This window comes from Pongo pygmaeus, chromosome 11 (genome assembly GCF_028885625.2).
Source record: "Pongo pygmaeus isolate AG05252 chromosome 11, NHGRI_mPonPyg2-v2.0_pri, whole genome shotgun sequence".
In the NCBI taxonomy this organism is placed as follows: domain Eukaryota; kingdom Metazoa; phylum Chordata; class Mammalia; order Primates; family Hominidae; genus Pongo; species Pongo pygmaeus.
In genome coordinates this window covers 130,989,080-131,008,324 of record NC_072384.2, presented here as the reverse complement: position 1 = coordinate 131,008,324, position 19,245 = coordinate 130,989,080, and the positions used below count along the sequence as shown (strand labels likewise).

The 19,245-nt window shown below is 43.3% G+C and overlaps 1 protein-coding gene across 4 annotated transcripts in view; it reads right to left on the bottom strand.

Annotated features, from left to right (window-relative positions):
• Window positions 1–104: 104 nt before the first annotated feature.
• SP140L (SP140 nuclear body protein like) overlaps window positions 105–19,245 on the bottom strand; it is a 79,903-nt gene continuing 60,762 nt past the window's right edge. For all 4 annotated transcript variants that reach the window (XM_054477731.2, XM_054477732.2, XM_063648081.1 and 1 more), the window contains 8 exons: window positions 17,923–18,065; window positions 16,690–16,737; window positions 13,337–13,378; window positions 9,925–10,040; window positions 9,104–9,212; window positions 8,724–8,801; window positions 8,360–8,503; window positions 105–7,368 (listed from right to left, as the gene is read on the bottom strand). In XM_054477731.2, the coding sequence (XP_054333706.1) occupies window positions 7,270–7,368; window positions 8,360–8,503; window positions 8,724–8,801; window positions 9,104–9,212; window positions 9,925–10,040; window positions 13,337–13,378; window positions 16,690–16,737; window positions 17,923–18,065 (779 nt within the window). In that variant the 3' untranslated portion in view covers window positions 105–7,269. The remainder of the gene's footprint in view (window positions 7,369–8,359; window positions 8,504–8,723; window positions 8,802–9,103; window positions 9,213–9,924; window positions 10,041–13,336; window positions 13,379–16,689; window positions 16,738–17,922; window positions 18,066–19,245) is intronic.

The following is a 19,245-nucleotide window of genomic DNA, read 5'->3' as shown; positions in this document are numbered from 1 at the left end:
CCATTTGCCAACTCTGTAACCCTGCCTTCCAGCCCTTTCTGTGAGGCACTGTGTATATCATCATCAAAGTAACTTTTGTCTACCCTAGATAAATTGGGTCTCTCTTTTTTAAATTTTTTTAACAGCTTTATTGAGATACAATTAACATACCATATGATTTACCCATTTAAATTGTACAATTAAAAGTTATATAGTATGTTCACAGGGCTTTTTAACATCACCACAATCAATTTCAGAACATTTTTGTCACCATAAAAAGAAACCACATACCCATTTCCCCTCAACCTCCCAGCATTAGGCAACCACCAATCAATCTGTCTCTATGGATTTACCTATTCTAAACATTTCATATAAATGGAATAATAAATTATGTTGTCTTTTGTGATTGGATTCTTTCACATTGGATTCTTTTTTTTTTTTCTAAATTTAATTTAATTTTAAGCTCTGGGATACATGTGCAGGACATGCAGGTTTGTTACACAGGTAAATATGTGCCATGGTGGTTTGCTCCACCTATCAACCCATCACCAAGGTATGAAGCCCTGCATGCATTAGCTATTTATCCTGATCCTCTCCCTTCCCCTGCCCCAAACAACAGGCCCCAGTATGTTGTTCCCCTCCCTATGTCCATGTGTTCTCATTGTTCAGCTCCCACTTATAAGTGAGAACATATGGTGCTTGATTTTCTGTTCCTGCATTAGTCTGCTAAGGGTAATGGCTTCGAGCTCCATCCATGCCCCTGCAAAGGACATGATCTAGTTTCCTTTTATGGCTGTATAGTATTCTATGGTGTATACATACCACATTTTCTTTATCCAGTCTATCACTGATATGCATTTGGGTTGATTGAATGTTTTTGCTATTGCGAATAGTGCTGCAATGAATATACACATGCATGTATCTTTATCATAGAATGATTTCTATTCTTTTGGGTATATATTGGGTTTCTCTTGACAGCAAAGAGCCTGAATTGATACAAAGGTGTTTATGTTAATCTTTTAAGTTTGCTTGTTTATTACATATGTATTGCATGGAGGGCCAGATGCTTTCAAAGTGCATAATAAATATTAACTCATTAATCCTCACAATAATCCAGCAAGCTATTTACTACTAGTGTCTCCTTTTTACAGATGAAAGTGTACAGGGGAAGGATGAGTAGCTTGCCCAAGGACACACCGTCAGCAAGTGGAGAAGTGCAGGAACTGGGCTTCTACTTACAGAGGCTGTGCTCCTGAATGCTAGCCTGTGCTGCCTCTCAGTACAAATTACTATGCTTACCAGACCAAAAATAACTAAAGAGCCAACTGTCATTCAGTTTTGAGGATAAATGAAAGGTATGGCACGGATGATGTAGAGCTGTATTTACTGATGTGACAATGTCCATCTTATATTGTTAAGTGAAAAACATTGATTAGCACATTTTTATTTATTAAGATGGTATGCCCACTGCCTCCCCACTTCCTGCCTCCCAAACACACAACCACATTACAAAGCCTAGAATCACTTTCATCAGAATGTCAACCACGGTGATTCTCCTCATGTGGAGAGGACCACCAAGCTCTGGGTTTCTTAGTGGTAGGAGGTATGAAGTGCAACAGCTTGGAGCTTTGGAGGGGATGCTCTGACGCGCTCCAGACCATTGAACCCCTGAAAGCTTACCTATGTGGCACATCTCTGTATCTTTGTAACATTTCTCTCCCACCATCTGCAGTGTTTATGACTTACTAAGTCATTCAGAATAGTCAACATTTCTCGCTTATCAGGCTCATGAACATACTGTCATCAATACAGTTGACCAATGTAATGTATTGCAGAGTGTCCAGAAAGGCTATATTGTAACACAAAGCAGGATTCACCTTGCCCTGGAGCAAGACTATAAAGATATACTGTTGTCCAATCCTTGAGAATGTGAATTTCTTCTCAACCTACATCCTGCTGGATCCTTTAAAAGTGGCATTTCCATATTTTTTTTTCTTTTATTATTATTATTATTATTATTATTATACTTTAGGTTTTATGGTACATGTGCGCAATGTGCAGGTAAGTTACATATGTATACATGTGCCATGCTGGTGCGCTGCACCCACCAACTCGTCATCTAGCATTAGGTATATCTCCCAGTGCTATCCCTCCCCCCTCCCCCCACCCCACAACAGTCCCCAGAGTGTGATGTTCCCCTTCCTGTGTCCATGTGTTCTCATTGTTCAATTCCCACCTATGAGTGAGAATATGCGGTGTTTGGTTTTTTGTTCTTGCGATAGTTTACTGAGAATGATGATTTCCAATTTCATCCATGTCCCTACAAAGAACGTGAACTCATCATTTTTTATGGCTGCAGAGTATTCCCTGTTTGCAGATGACATGATAGTATATCTAGAAAACCCCATTGTCTCAGCCCAAAATCTCCTTAAGCTGATAAGCAACTTCAGCAAAGTCTCAGGATACAAAATCAATGTGCAAAAATCACAAGCATTCTTATACATCAATAACAGACAAACAGAGAGCCAAATCATGAGTGAACTCCCATTCACAATTGCTTCAAAGAGAATAAAATACCTAGGAATCCAACTTACAAGGGATGTGAAAGACCTCTTCAAGGAGAACTACAAACCACTGCTCAAGGAAATAAAAGAGGATACAAACAAATGGAAGAACATTCCATGCTCATGGGTAGGAAGAATCAATATCATGAAAATGGCCATCCTTCCCAAAGTAATTTACAGATTCAATGCCATCCCCATCAAGCTACCAATGACTTTCTTCACAGAATTGGAAAAAACTACTTTAAAGTTCATATGGAACCAAAAAAGAGTCCGCATCGCCAAGTCAATCCTAAGCCAAAAGAACAAAGCTGGAGGCATCACGCTACCTGACTTCAAACTATACTACAAGGCTACAGTAACCAAAACAGCATGGTACTGGTATCAAAACAGAGATATAGATCAATGGAACAGAACAGAGCCGTCAGAAATAATGCCACATATCTACAAGTATCTGATCTTTGACAAACCTGACAAAAACAAGAAATGGGGAAAGGATTCCCTTTTTAATAAATGGTGCTGGGAAAACTGGCTAGCCATATGTAGAAAGCTGAAACTGGATCCCTTCCTTACACCTTATACAAAAATCAATTCAAGATGGATTAAAGACTTAAATGTTAGACCTAAAACCATAAAAACCCTAGAAGAAAACCTAGGCATTACCATTCAGGACATAGGCATGGGCAAGGACTTCATGTCTAAAACACCAAAAGCAATGGCAACAAAAGCCAAAATTGACAAATGGGATCTAATTAAACTCAAGAGCTTCTGCACAGCAAAAGAAACTACCATCAGAGTGAACAGGCAACCTACAAAATGGGAGAAGATTTTCGCAACCTACTCATCTGACAAAGGGCTAATATCCAGAATCTACAATGAACTCCAACAAATTTACAAGAAAAAAACAAACAACCCCATTAAAAAGTGGGCGAAGGACATGAACAGACACTTCTCAAAAGAAGACATTTATGCAGCCAAAAAACACATGAAAAAATGCTCACCATCACTGGCCATCAGAGAAATGCAAATCAAAACCACAATGAGATACCATCTCACACCAGTTAGAATGGCAATCATTAAAAAGTCAGGAAACAACAGGTGCTGGAGAGGATGTGGAGAAATAGGAACACTTTTACACTGTTGGTGGGACTGTAAAAGTGGCATTTCCATATTAATAGTTGCGTATCACTTGCTAAGGCTGTGCTAACCCGTTATAATAAAGATACCACGTTTGGCACGGCAACTGTAATAGGGGCTACTCCTTGGTTAAGGTTTAGGAGCCATTTAGCAGCATGAACCACCAGGAGATACCAGAGGGCAGACTGCTGAATTAAAATGGAGGTGTAACTGGGATAACAATCCTGCCTCCTTCATGTCTTTGTAGGTGGCACTAATTTCTATCATTCTCCAAGAATGTGATATTGCTTTTAACATACTTTTTTTCACCATGAAACTTCAGTTTCAGAGGCTTCTGCTTGGCCTTCCCTGAGACAGTCATTGTTATTTCATAGGTTAGGAAACCAGAGGTTAAGGAACCAGGTCAGCCAATTGCTATATTTTATGATGTACGTATGAATGTATACCCTGATTATACATTCAGGAAATGGGGAAATGATTGCTGGGTGGCTCTGTGGATTCAGAGGGCCCATTGTGAGATGGACATTACCTCACCTCCACATACTCTACTCTAACAGGGGCTACGAAAGGGCTTTGAGTCCCCAGGGATTAGCATCAACTGTGATATTGTAACATCCCTTGAAAGATCTGTGTATTTTCCTTTCCCCAGCATGTGAGTTACTCGAAAAATTTGGCCATAGAGCCCTCCCGTGAAAACTTGAGGGAATCAGTGCTGTGCACACTTACAAAGTTCTTCCTTATGAGAAACTGCCCTCATTTCCATCAGTGGGTTCTGGATTCCACTGAGAACTGGCTGAGGTTTGGAAGCTGGGCAAGGGGTCTAAGACTTTACCTTTAGATAGCTGACCTCAGCCTTCTGCTCATCTATTTTCAATCTCTTTTGATTATATGTCTAAAGCAATATGTGTCTTGCCTAGAGGAACAGCATGTCCTACTAGCCATCTTCATGGACACCTACAGACCAGGCCTCCCAGCTGTCACTCTAACATTCATGCCCATTAGGGAAATTACTTTATCTTGCCCTCACAGTTAAATGCTGCCACTTGGCCTCTGTTATTCTGGAATTCTATCATTTTGCTCACTACTGGGGGATCCAGTTCTGTAAAACATCTCTAGCATTATTCTGGCCTTCAGGGGACAGCCACCATTGACCTTCTCAAGGATGTGCTGCCCCGTCAGCAGTGCATTCCTTCTCCCCTTAGTTAGTGTCTGAGACACATTAGTAGTGTTCCCCTTTGGAGGAACTCAGTCGCCTGATGGACGGATTCTCCAGTTGTAGAGTGCAGAGTTATTCTAGCACACCAACTTCCCTATCCTTGGGACCCCTTTTCCCAGACTCTGCCACAGTAGTTCTGGCATCTCTGCTTCCACTTGACTTAATGTGTACCATGTCTTATACTAAGTCTCTAGGAGCCACCCAGGAGTATATCGGAATCATCACCTTTGGGCCATGCCAGGCTAGTTAAACTCTGTAGTAGAGAATCATGCCCTTTTGTCAATAATTCTCACTTATCTGGTTTCACATTTCACCCTTCCTGGACCAGGATCCACTCCCAGACACAATCTCCTTGCTCCTGCTGATGCACGCTGGCCAGTCCTACAGCTCCTTCGGAGGATAAACCCTCTCTTCACTTTGCCACCCTGCCCATGACTGTTCACTTGCTTTGTCCTGAGTGGTCTCTACACAGTCTTCATTCCACAAAAATTGGGAGTTGGGTGGGGGTGGTAGCTCTCTCTTCCAACAAGGGGCAAGAGGACTTTTCTGAAAACCCAGTAGGTTCAGGGGGCATCTGGAGTTCAAAGTTCTCATGTACATCTATCTAGATAGCCCCATGCTGAGTTTTAAGGCCTTGACTTTGGCATAAGAGACCATCCTGAGCTTAGAATTCAGTGTTCTCTGAAGTTCTGTGATTCATAAAATCAGGTCTGTACCAGACCTTCCTTGCTGTCTGCCTTCCAGCTCCAGGTATGAGGGTCTCTTCTCTTTAGGTTGGTAATGAATAGATCTAAGCCTGTCATTTACTCTTTTCAAGACATTAATGGCACTTAGTAATACCCACCAAAACCCATATTTCTTATAGTTACTTTTCCTCACTTCTTAAATACCAGACAATCGTACCAGGTATTTTAGTACATAGGTGTACTAAAATAGCTTGACCTGCAGCTCATCTAATTTACTACAGGTGAAAATTTGGGCAACTGCTCAGTGATAGCACTTCTGGGGCTATCCATATTCTGCCTAGCACCATTGGGCTAGACAGTGATCCAACTCCAGAATCCTGTCCTCAGAGCTCGCTTCCTGGGGCTGTTACTTTAGGTTGCATTCCCCAGAAGCACATTCTGGGATGAAGTCCCTTAAGCAAGAGATTGATGGTGAACATTCGCTCAGAAGGGAGTGGGGGAAGCTCATCATGTGGGCAAAAGCTAAGCCAGGACGTGGCCACAGCTAGAGACTAGCTCCAGCCTGATACCTGGGAGCACGTGGTAGCCGCACACCACACCCTTGGTCCTGCTTTGAGGCAAAGGGGCCGGCCTCAGGCCATGGGGCGTCACTTCCAGGTGAAGCTGATTCCATTTAACCAAGGGCAATACTCTGGGGACTGCTGGCATCAGCAGCCACCACTCAGCAGCTGGGGATGAAAAGACCTGGCCAGAAGAGGAGATGGTGCCAGGATGCCTACTGCTTTGCAGGGGAGCATCTCTACCCTGCTAGGTTCTTTGGCTGAGCTACGAATGAATTAAATTGACGTAAGTAGATTAACAGGAGGAAAAAAATTTTAAAAATATATGTTTTCACAGGAGTCCCACGAAATATGAGACTCCAAGAAGGGTCAGATGATGGACACTCATACACCATCGTGAGCTATTGAAAAGAACGGCTGTTTGGGAGTTCTGCAGGGAGTCGGCCACAGAAGTGGGAGAGTGAAGGGAAGAAGTGTGTTGTGAATAAAGTTTGGCTGGTTTTCAGATAAAAGGTCTTGCGAGTGGCCAGGCGTGGTGGCTCACTCCTGTCACGTCCCAGCACTTTGGGAGGCCGAGGCGGGTGGCTCATGAGGTCAGGAGTTTGAGACCAGCCTGGCCAACATAGCGAAACCCCGTCTGTACTAAAAATGCAAAAAATTAGCTGGGCATGGTGACAAGCACTGTAATCCCAGCTACTCGGGAGGCTGAGACAGGAGAATCACTTGAACCCGGGAGGCAGAGGTTGCAGTGAGCTGAGATTGCGCCATTGCATTCTAACCCCGGGAGAGAGTGTGAGACTCCATCTCAAAAAAAACAGAGGAAAAAGGTCTTGTGAGTAATAAATGTTGTCTGGAGCAGACCTCAGGAGAAGAGGCGAGAGTCTGTCTGTGCTGGTATCACCTCCAATCTCCTTCCCTGTGATTTCAGTTCCTCTTCCCTGGCTGATGAGATTCTTGGGGATGGGATTCATGATGATCACATTTCTTTTGAGCATTTGTCTTTGGGCAGATGAGGGAGGCTCAGAGAAAAGCCCCTCCCTGCATGTGCTATTTCCCAAGCGCTCTCAGTTTGAAGTCAGTGGCAAACCAGTGGCATATTTCCTGAAGGCCTTCAGCATCCACTAAACCAGTCAACTGTTCCCATTTGTTTCCTGAATAGCAAACACTTCCTTGAAATCCTTCTCAAATTCAGCCTCCAGTCTAAGTCCCATTTGGCCAAAATCCTTGTACTGGAAAAAAGTAATAAAGACAAAAACGATGTTCCTTATCATTAGTGTCATTAGATACCTTTCAACCGAGAATGATCAGGACTCTTGTCTTTAAAAAATAAAAACTGTAAGTTGACAATTTATAATGGTATGTATTTTGGAGTGCAAAGCAGTGTTGTGATTTATGACTGCTATGTGGAATAATTAAATCAAACTAATTAACATATTCATCACCTTAAAGAGCTATCATTTTTTGTAGTGAGAACATTTGATATTTACTCTCTTAACAATGTTGAAGTGTGAAATACACTATTGTTAGGTAGAACTCTTATCGTAAACACCTTAAGTTACATTAACCAGGTTAAACTTGAAAACTCATGCAGCTAAGAGTAACTTCCATTTCTTACCAGCATGATCCTTTCTTATTAACAGGGCAGAAAAGTAAAATCATTTCCACAGTTGGGATTATTACTTCTTTGGCTTTGGTTGCTTATTTCAGTGGGTTAGAAAAGCAATCTAGGTTCTTTCAACAATTCAGATAGTGGAAGGGTGTAAGGTAAGATCACTGATCTGTTCCTTTCTCTGTCACTTCTACTCCTTGCTGGCAATCCTTGTTGGGATATGGTCTATTCACATGCAAAGGAATCTAGAGTTTGGGATTTCTGGGATTGGGTGCAGATAAGAAGCACAATACCACTTTAAGATGAAATTCTCTCCTCTTTATATGCTGCAGCAGGCAGGACTCAGTTGCTCTCTCTGAGCTCCTGTCTCCTCTGGGGCAGGTGGGGGAGGAGCTCTCAGAGACCTGGGGTTCTGGTTGCAGGGACACCTTTTGATTCACTGTTTCTTTGCTAAGAAGAGCTGAAGTTCTGAACTGAAACCCATCAGTCACTTCCAGAACGCTTGCTCGTGCAAGCTTATCACAGGATGAGGGAAACTAAATTTTTCTAGGCACCAGAAAATGAGGGGAAGGATGGAAAGAAATGAAATGGAAGCAGGAAGAGCCACCTACCTTGTAAGAGGCCCTGTGGTTCTGGAAGATGAGGCGCATGTCTTGTACAAACCCCTCCACTTGGGGGTAACCGTGCTCATTCAGCCTTTTCTTGATTTTATCCAACCACATGGGCTCCTTCAGGCCTTGACACGCCTCTCTAATCTGGTGACAAAAATATCAATGGAAAAGCTACCAGCATAGTTCAATGTCTACCTTCTGTGGATTCCCATAAAATCCAGCAGAAATACAACAAGGTGAAGGCAACTAATGACAGCGTGTGCTCTTGCCCCGTGGGATTAAGATCACAAATCTCACGAGGGCCCATTTCAGGGTCAGGTAATGTCATGGCAGCCTGTAATCATGGGTTGCTGTTGTTACTTACATAATAATAGTATGGAATCTTGGCAAAAAAGGAGCTCTCAGAACAGCAATAGACTTTCAAGAGGAGGAACTCACATTTCTGCAAAAGAAAGAGGCCATAAGTGAAAAGCAGCTTGGAGAGAATGAGCCCACATGCATGAGACAGAGCACACGACTCACACTCTTCTTCCACAAGTTTCTCTACCATGTGTGGCTCTTGGAAACAGACATGTCACGGCTGAGTTATTTTTTGTGCAAACAAGTTGTGGTGTTCTATCAGTGCCATTGAAGTGTGGCGCGGAAGAGCGGGCTCCTTTCGGTACATTCCCCTGCCCCTGCGCTTATTCATGATTCTCACGTGTGAGGGGAAAGGAGAAGGCTTGGGGTTTGCATCTGATTTACCAACTGTTCCTCAGGACACATCTGCCTCTCCAGGACCTCAGATTCCTGACAACACTGTTGGCTTCCTGGAGACTTGTTCATCCTGCAGAAGATGCAACTCCACGGGGTCCTAAGAGATTGGACATGGGTCAGTAGAGGGCAGGGACCCTGGAAATGGCCACCGTTCCTGTGGCTGCCACTGTCTTCCTTCAGGAATGGCTGATGGGCTCAGTCATGGGAGGGAGGGGAACACCTCCCAGAGTATCCAAGAACTGCACATGAGGTCTCCAGCCACTGGCCTTTCCCTCGCATCAGTGGTAGCAGCGGGAGGGAAGCCTCAGGAAGGTGGTGTCACCGTGAGTGTGGACTATCCTTTCCCTGTCTGAGCTGCTGGGAGCACAAGGAGTCCTGCCTGCCAGGCCCGAGTGTCAGAAACTGGGCTTTCAACTCCAGGGACTTCGGGCCTCCATCAGCCTGAAACCGTGCTTCCTGTCTTGTATGAATAAGCACAAAATATAAACAACTGGTGTTTCTTTTCCTCAACCCCCTGGGACAGGAGACCCTAAAGCAAAACCTCAAGGAAAGGACAATACCAGTATGTAGGCAAAGGTCCCCAACACTGGCCTCAGCATATCAGAGGAGGTGTCCCTGAGAGCACAGAGAACATTAACCTCCTGCTGCCAGCATCTCCCACTGCTCTCTGGATCACACTGCTGGGTCCCAGTACCCGATGAACCTGCTCCTTCCCCATCTAGACACAAGCAGGCATTCTGCTGGAGAGTGCGCATGGCAGGTGGAAGGTCCCTTAAAGGGTGAAAGAGAGGCGCCTGCATGTCACTTACTTCTCACTTTCCACAGGCGGGATGTGGCAGTCCTCATGGAAGACTCTTGAACAAGTGTCACAACAGAACAGCTCCCCTCCGTCCCGGCACACCTCACACTCATCCAAGTTTCTCATCTAGAAGGTAAAACAGTGTCCATGTCACTGGGAATCGCAAGATTCAGGAAGGCCACCCCTCTGGGCATCTAGAACACACTGCTTATGTGTGAGCCTGTATAGACAGGCATATGCTTCTCCCTGGGATATGAAGGAAAAGCATGGCATGGAGATTTCAGAACAAATCCTGGTCTGCAGTGAAGTTCAGGAGGAAGGGTTGTGGGTCAGAATTGAAAAGTTTTCCTTATGAAACCAGAGATTGTAATGCAGAAAGACTAGCAACAAAGCAAGATGATGATTTTATAGGAATCTGAATAATTTCTTTATTCTGCAGATAAAACCAGGCTTTGAAATAAAGTGTTAAATCCATTTGCCTATACCACAAATTAACTGGTGAAAAGGAGACCTAGATAATTACATATGATGGAATAAGCTCTGAGATATCATCACATCCCATATTCTTGGCCATAAGTTCCCCATGAGTTGAAGAGAGGGCCTAGTTAGGGGTTCCTAGACTGTAAGTTTTGTGCCTGGAGGGCTCTATGCCGACCTCTGAGGGGGAAGGACTGTGGGTGGAGATGATCAGGTGTGCTCCAGGGAGCACAGAGCTCTTTGGCTCTGGGAGCCTGGCATACATCCCCCGTGACTTAGCTAAATTGGATTGTAAGGTGTGAAGGTGCCATCTCTAATGACCAAGGACAGTGGTAACAGCACCATACAGTGTTGAAGACGGAGGCTCTCCCCTCATTTCCTGGGCCCATAAAAGAGCTGGTGCTTTGTTACATAAAAAGTATGGTAAATCAACTAATTCTCCATTTCTCACAAGTCTCAATATGTGAGACCTTTAGCCAGATTTAATTTCATTTGGGGAAATTAAAATATGATAGTATTTGCATCCACGTGTTGTGGAGCAAATCCCAGTCATTAAAAACCAACAGAATTTATAGAGCAAATATAGAGACCAATACATATATGCTGTATTGTAGACAAATACATGTGTATTTACAACAAAGAACCGGTCTGTGACTGAGCCCTTTGTCATTCAAGTGAAAAGTGCTGTAAGGACTAAAATTAGAGTTCAATATTATGTGCAGCCTGGACATCTGGTAACACTGGAAGGGCCTAGAATGGTCTATCTACAAGTCCTCTGCTGGCTCTGCTCCTGCAGATAAGGTTTCCTACCAACACTTCTGATCAAGAGGACCGCTGCACCTTCTGCTTATTTTTGAATAGCTGATTTCATTTCCCTGCCAGCCATGGAATTATTCAAACAAGCCAATCACACTCTCCCTCTGGAAGCAGGGGACAGCCCACCCTCCACAGCCACTGGCTGTTTCCTCTGTTCCTGAGCGCAGCCCCCATGTGGCCTTGTGTGGAGTGCCTACAGGGCTCTTTCTGCTGCTACTTCTACTTTTATATTTTGCTCTCTAAATTCATTTCAGCTCTAGGTTAGGTGAAATCCTCCTGTGATCTGGATTTTCAGGTTCCCCAGTGAGGATGCATGTTCAGAGGTGGACTTTTTCCCTCTCACACTTTGAGAACTCACAGTTTTTTGGCTGTCTCACAGAGTTTGCAGTGGCAAGCCACTTCTTTCAAAGGGTCTGTAAATTCCTTGTTTTGCTGGAATGTTCCTGTGGTGGTTCTTGTAGCAAATGTTCACAATGTGAGTCTCAGCATGCTGTTCTGTCTGAGTTGGAGGTGGAAGTCAGTCCTGCCTCCTATCTGCTATTTTTTTTCTCCAAACCTGTATCTTTTCAAGAAGAGATTTGATTTCTCTGGTTCTTTGGTTGTTGGCCTGGCTGTACATTAGACTCATCTCAGGAGAGTATATAAAATGCTAATGTCCTGAACCCAACACCAGAGATTCTGAATCACTGGGTCAGGGTTGAGGCACAGACACTGGTATTCTTTAGGTGACAGAATAGGCAATTCTATGTATCAGCATCATCTGGGGACCTTGAAAAAATCCTAATGTTCAAGTCATACACAGTCCAGATTGATTAATTTAGAATTTCCCTAGAAGTGGGATCTAGGCAGCAATATTTTTTAAAGCTCTTCAGGTGACTCCAAGATGCAAGATAATTTGAGACTCAGCCTGAGCAAAGTCTGGTTATGGAGGCATGGGGATATTATAAGTCGATGTTGTTATTGGCCTTGGAAAAATTATTAATAGGGGTGACCATACCTTTACTGGAACTGTTTTCCTCTTTTTCCCACAGACATCTGGCTGTGGGCTGTGAGACATAAACCTCCACGTCAAGCTCATACAAAATCAGCCACACAAACACTGACCTCCAGGGCTGTTTTAACCATTCATAAGTCCCTGAGTTGGCCGGGCATCAAAATCAGTGTTGGAGGATTGCTTTGGAGGTAAGGTGTGTATAAAACTATTTGAGCATCCCTCCTCTGTTAAGTATTATGTGTCAGTGCTATTGCATGATAGTCTATGTGAGTGCTGCCCCCTGGAGTTGTGCAAGAATGTGACCTTGCCTAAAATTGGCATCTCACTGCAATGAAAAGGAGCAAACCAGAATTTCATTCGGAGAAAGAACTCATCCATGATTTCAGCAGAACCCAAAGCAGGCAGTCATATAGCAAGCAGAGAATGGATGGGGCCCATGGCATCAGAAAGTTTGCATAGTACTGAACACCAGATAAGCAGTTAAGTTAAAATGCCTCAGGATTTGCTAGGTCGTGATGGTTTCAGTCCTAACCAGCTCAGCACCCTAATGGCTTCCCTGAGACTGGTGATAGGGGCTCTGTAAAGGACCTCTTGCCCTGTATGTACTCCTTTACAGGACTAATGACAGGCTCCACACCTTAAACATAATAGCTTGGCCTGGTCTGTTCCTTCTGGCTGATGCTTAAGACCATCTTCAGCTCTACCTGCACCTTGGAGGGCATTTTTGGGATCTTCCCTTTCATCCATACCCCTTACTTGAGAATGCTGTTATCCTCTCACATTTACCCCTTCCCCCTAATCACCAGGCCAGCCCTACCCTTTACCACTTCAAGCTCTGTTTCAAGAGACCTCAGTGGTCTAGAGCTCAGCCTCCCATACTCACTACCCAAGGGAATAAGGAAGTAAGGATATTGGAGGGTTTCCACTGAAACAGATGGAAAGGGTGCTTTCACACTGCAAGACATCCAAGGCCCAGGCACATCTACCTGGCTTGGGTGATGCAACTGAATTCACACAGCCACATACTCCAATTGAGACTGAACATGCTTCAGGCAACAGCAGTCATGACACAGAACATATGCCTGGAGAAAGGAGTGGAATATTCTGGGGGCCGTAGTTCAGAATTTGTACTTACACAACGGTCAACTGAGCTATTGTTTTGAGACTTCGGTATTCTCTGTTGAAAAAACAGAAAGATTGATTTATGATATTGAATGCATTGTTTCCATCTATCACTTACTTAAATTTAAATAGTCATCTTTGAAGGGATTCAGGAACCAGTTGTAAAAAAATAATTGGGAGGAGATGAAGGCCAGTAGGCTGGGGTGGCTCCAGTGCTTTAATTTCCTATGTAAGCAAACTGAAAACTGATGTAAACAGTAAAATGAAACTAGAGACTTTACCAACTAGAATCTGCCATCTACCTCTAATTAGCATCTTTCCATGATAACCCATTAAATATAGCTTCTCTAACGTACTCCTGTGTTGGCCTCACTGTCTGGGCTGCTGCAGCATAGCTCTCTGAACCTCTTCTTGTTCTGAGTGCTGCCCAATTCATGAATTGCTCTTTGATCCAATAAATGCTATTAAATTTATTTTGTCTGAAGTTTTATTTTTTTAAACAGTCTTCCCTTTATCTCATATCTGATTTTTTGGACCTATATATGTACTGAGGGAAGAAAAAGTGCCCAAGTACTACTGTTCAGCCCAATGCAAGTCCCATTCCCTGCAGGGAGTCTGGACCTAGTTTGCACAGGCCAAGTCGGAGAAGCTCTACTTGTCCTCTTACTCCAAGGGGCCCTCAGGCATATTTCCTAAACTTGGCCTTTGTGTCATCCCACCCAGAGGAGTTGCAATAATAATCAGGCTGATAATTTATCCCCCACAGCCTCCAGGGACCACAGGACCCAGAGTCCTGGAGGCCATGCAAGTGTCCCAGAGAAGAGCACTGCTTTCTGCAGCTCCCCTAGGGACACAGCCCTGGTGATAAAATGCCTCCAAGGTCCTCTGTGCTGCAGCTCTTCTTCCTGAGAGTCTCCTGCTCTCCCTTCTATCCAAATCACAAGAAGATGTCAGGTTGACTGTCTTTTAAGAGGTAACCCACTAGATTTATTTAGATTGCTTTTGGATATCCATTGCAGGAGTTGGCAGCTTTCCCTTCTAGGATACAGGCAGCCTCAGCTTTTGTCTCTAGCCCAGGGCACAGAAGCTATAAACAAGTGTGATCTAAAGCACAAGCACCTGAGAGGTGACCTTGTCACTGACTGCATCTCTGACTAGCCTAGAATCTCCTACTCCACCCATTTGTAATTCATCCATGTTTACAATAAAATTGAAACAATCTTTTTTTTTTTTTTCTTTTTTTTGAAACAGGGTTTCACTCTGTCACCCAGGCTGGAATGCCATGATAAAATCACAGCTCACTATAGTCTCGACCTCCCAGGCTCAAGTGATCCTCCCACCTCAGCCTCCTGAGTAGGTGGGACTACAGGTATGCACCACAATGCCTGGGTATTTTTTTTTTTTTTTTTTTTTGGTAGAGGTGATATCTCACGATGTGTCCAGGTTGGTCTCAAATTCCTGAGCTCAAGTCATCCTCCCATCTCAGCCTCTCAAAATGCTGGCATTATAGCCTCTAGTCACCATGCCTGAAATGATTTTTGAGGTCAATCTTCTGTAATGGCCATTGGAATTTAGTATGTGCTTGATAAGTATATGTTGAATGGGTGAATAAATGAATATTGTTTCAAGAGTTCAAGACCAGCCTGCCCAACATGGCAAAACCCTGTCTCTACTAAAAATACAAATAATTAGCCGGGTGTGGTGGCAGGCACCTGTAATCCCAGCCACTTGGGAGGCTGAGGCAGGAGAATTGCTTGAACCTGGGAGGCTGAGATTGCTCCACTGCACTCCAGTCTGAATGACAAGAGTGAAACTCCGTCTCAAAAAAAAAAAAAATTACTGGAGTCTCTTAAGCAAGCATTAGCACACAACGATTATTCTGGGTGAGTGTATCAGATTGTTTTACAACACCGCAGCTACCACCAAAAGGTTTATGTGGCACTTGTCATGAGCCTGAGCAGAGATATTATCATGTGGCACTGATAGTGACACTGAAGTTTCCAGAAGCCAAGTGGCTCTGCAAGCAAGAGAAGCTCTGAGAGGCATAGAGGACCCATGGAGTTCATAATGGATCCTGGATCTGCCACTTGGGGGACCTCTGTTCTCCCCATGAGGAGACACAACATATAGAGGCAACTGCAGCTTGTTGCTGCTAAGTGTTGCACCCCTGAATAGAGGGAGAGTCGGTTGGTTGGAAATTGCCAGCTTATTTGGGTCATCCAGGCTGAGTTACTCCTGGCACCTGGGGAAAGGTAGAGTTGCTGGTCTTTAGTGTACTCACTGAATAGGTGACATAATAGTTTCCCTTCAGGAAACCCAGTGGATGAAATGTCTCAGTGGCTGAGAATTCAAATCAGCCAGTATATCAGATAATGTAAAGGCCTGGATCTCAGGTTCCCAGTGGAATATGAAGCTTAGTGGCTAGCTATGTGTGAGCTGTTTTAGAAGTCTGTGGATGTCTTGAATGCGTATTTCTACCTGAAGTGCATAAGGATGACATTTTTCTCTTCCCCCTCCTCAGGTTCTCATTTACACCCAGTCTTGGAAAAACCATCACCTTGTCCTGAATATACACGGCACTTAACCTATTTGTTTTTTACATTCTTTAAGTGAAGGAAAAATCACTTTCACAGATAAAAAGCAGGTCTGCACAGTCCCTCTGATAGAGCCAAAGAGGTGGCATCAACATAAAAGATTTTCCTGGTCAGCTCCTCCTGCAAAATACGTTTGCCTCTGGAGATCTTCTTCCCCAATGGCACCATGTTGACAAAGGAAAATAATTTCCCGTTGAGAAAGAATTCTGTGTATCTGTGTGTACATTTTTTTGGAAGGTGAAAGAGGATGTGAAAGATCAGAAAAGAAATATTCTTTTTATTACCTATTTCATGAAATGATATATGGTTTCATACATGTCTCAAGCGACTGTGAGGAAACGTTTGCTCTATCAATTTCACGAAAGTTAGAAAATAATAACATCAATGAAAAAAATCTGATTTTGAGTTGGAGATGATACTCTCACCTTATTATGAAATATTTTTATGTATTCCGTGACCGTGTTGGATTTTCCAACTTTGACACTCTTAGAACATCTGCATCTATTGCTGAAACACATTCAGGAGGTTTGTTTTGATGGCTCCTCAGCATCTCCATCTAATATGGTTTAATCCAAAGAGGACCTAGCTTTATGTACACAAAGTATTCAAAGTAGCAACTCTGAAGGCATATATTAAAAAAATTTATAAGTGGGAAGTGGAGAAGGTGAAAGCTTAATTATAGTTACCCAATTGGAGACTCCATAAAATAAGATGTTGTACATGTTAAATCAGTTGTGTGAGAAGAATCTGTAGAAAATTATGTAATAATCACCTTTTTGTTACTGTAATATATTCTTGGAGGATTAGGTAGAAATCCTTCCTGAAAGATAAAAAGACCAAGGTACATAGTCAGCCTATGTTTCTGTTTTGTCAGTCTGGCATTTCCAACCTCTTCCCAGATACTTCTACCTGAGTGTTCCACTGCCTGCTCAAACCCAAGGTATCTGAATGAGATACCATCTCCCTGTCTTCACCTGTGCTTCTAGACTCCAATCAATAGAAGCCAGAAAATCATTTTCAGGACGATTTTCCCTTCTCTTGGGCTTCTTTCCTAAGTCCTAAGAGGTTTTCGTTCATAATCTCATACCATCTATCACCTCTTTTCCAGTTCCACCAGTGCCACTCCAGCTGGAGTCCCTACACCAGAGCTATCCAAGCAGCACACACTTATTGCATGCTACTGGGTGTCAGTCACTCTGATCAATCTTGGGTACATGAAGGTGGGAAAACCTAAAGGGGTCTACAGACAAAAAGCACTCACAGAAGGATAAATATAAATAGTGAAAAAAGGGCATTAGTAGGGGCTCAGGAACCCTGGGAAGGGAGGACCCATGGCTATAGGTCAGTGAATATTTAAGGAAGAGGGTAACATTTGAGCTAAGCACTCTAGACTGAGTATAGGTTTGCTAGCAGGGGAGACAGTGAAGGCATTTCAACGCCCCATTGCTGTCTAAAATACTGTTTTAAATGTCATTTCCAATCTCAGAAGATTTCACTGATTGTTGCTATCTCAATTACAGATTTGAATTACTTAACCTGGCATTAAAGTGCTCCACAAACAACCCCAGTTGCTGAATTGTGCCTTACTGTACACAACCCATCTGCCTAAATCCACAGAGCTGTTAATATTTTTACTATGGTTCTTGTTTTAATGCCATTCTGGTTTTCAGGTCATTCTTTCTCTGAAGTGTCTTCTTGCCCTGCTTGACTATTGACTCTCTTCTTTTTCTCAGTGCACAAAATTGTCCGCATGACCCTAGCCAGAATGACCCTTTCCTCCTCCAAGCTGCTGAGTCTATCCTGACGGAGCCCCTGGTACAACATCAGTGTGTTGCAGTGTAGTGTGGTTATGGATATGGGGTCCCTCTCTCCTGAGTGAGAGGATAAACTCACTGGCATCAAGGCTTTAGCTATAACCTAACAAATATTTGGTGAATAAACAATCTCCTCATTATTACGGAACAAGAAGAAGGGGCACAGGTCTGGCCCCTTGTCATTGGAATACCTCCATCAGCCGTCGTAGGGGCCACCCGCCACAGCGCAAACTCAGCCTCCAGTTCTTTGATCTTGCGTAGCCTCCTTTGATTTCAAATTTCCTGGGGGTGAACCAATTTCCATCCTCAGTCTGTATACACTTCACGAAGGTTCCTGTAAGACCAGGGTAAGTTGATCCTGAGCCCTCTTTGTTCCCAGCACTCAGACTGTGGCCGCTCACCACATTGGATCTAGAGCCACCCAATCTGTGATGAAGATCAATAGCAGGAGGGTCTGGCCTTCCCTCTCAGACTTCAGAGGCCCCAAATCCAGCCTGAAAGTCCCCTCTAAGGATATTTCCTGGTGGGGGTGCACATTTCTTTGACCTTCATCCATGAAGAAAGTGATGGTTATCAGCAAGAGCAACCTTTCAAGCATTTCAAAAGCACTTACAAGAAGGAAAAGCAAGTGATTCTGAAAGATGAGAGGACTCCAACATGCTGTTGAATTCTGGGGGTAGAGACCAGGCCTGAGTCTGCAGATGGCTCTGGAGGCAATGTGGAGGCAGAATCCTTACTTAGGGGTACAGTCTGAGATAGGTGCCCTGTGGCTCAGGAGGCCACACTAGCAACATGTGCACCTTCTATTACAACATTTTTCATTCAGTTTTAGGGCATTATTGAACAGAGATTTTCTCATCTGTGCAATCACAGGTAGCTGATATTAAAAAATAATTGTGAAATGTTACCTAATAGAAAAATTAAGTTATATATAAAAGATAGTCAACCCCATCAGCCATTAGGGAAATGCAAAGCAAAACCACAGTGAGATACCACGTCACACCCACTAGGATGATCATAATAAAAAAGACAAACAATAACAAGTGTTGGTGAGTGTGTAGAGGAATGGGAGCCTTCATACATTTCTGGTGGGAATATAGAATAGTGCAGCCACTGTTGAAAACACTTTGGTGTTTCCTCAATAAGTTAAGAATAGAATTACCATTTGACTCAGCAACTCCTTTCTTGAATATACACTCCAAAGAGCTGAAATATGTTCTCACCAAACTCTTAACATAAATGTTCAAAATAGCATTATTTATAACAGCCAAAGAGTGAAAATAACCCAAGAGGATGAATGGATAAACTAAATGTGGTATATCTATACAATGAAATATATGATTTATCAATAAAAGAAATGAAGTACCAATACATTCAATATGAATGAACTTTGAAAACATCATGCTCATTAAAAGCAGCCAGTCATGAAAGGGGATGTATGATAGGATTCCATTTGCAGAAAATGCCTAGAATAAGCAAATTTATAGAGCAGAAAATAGATTAGCAGCTGCTTA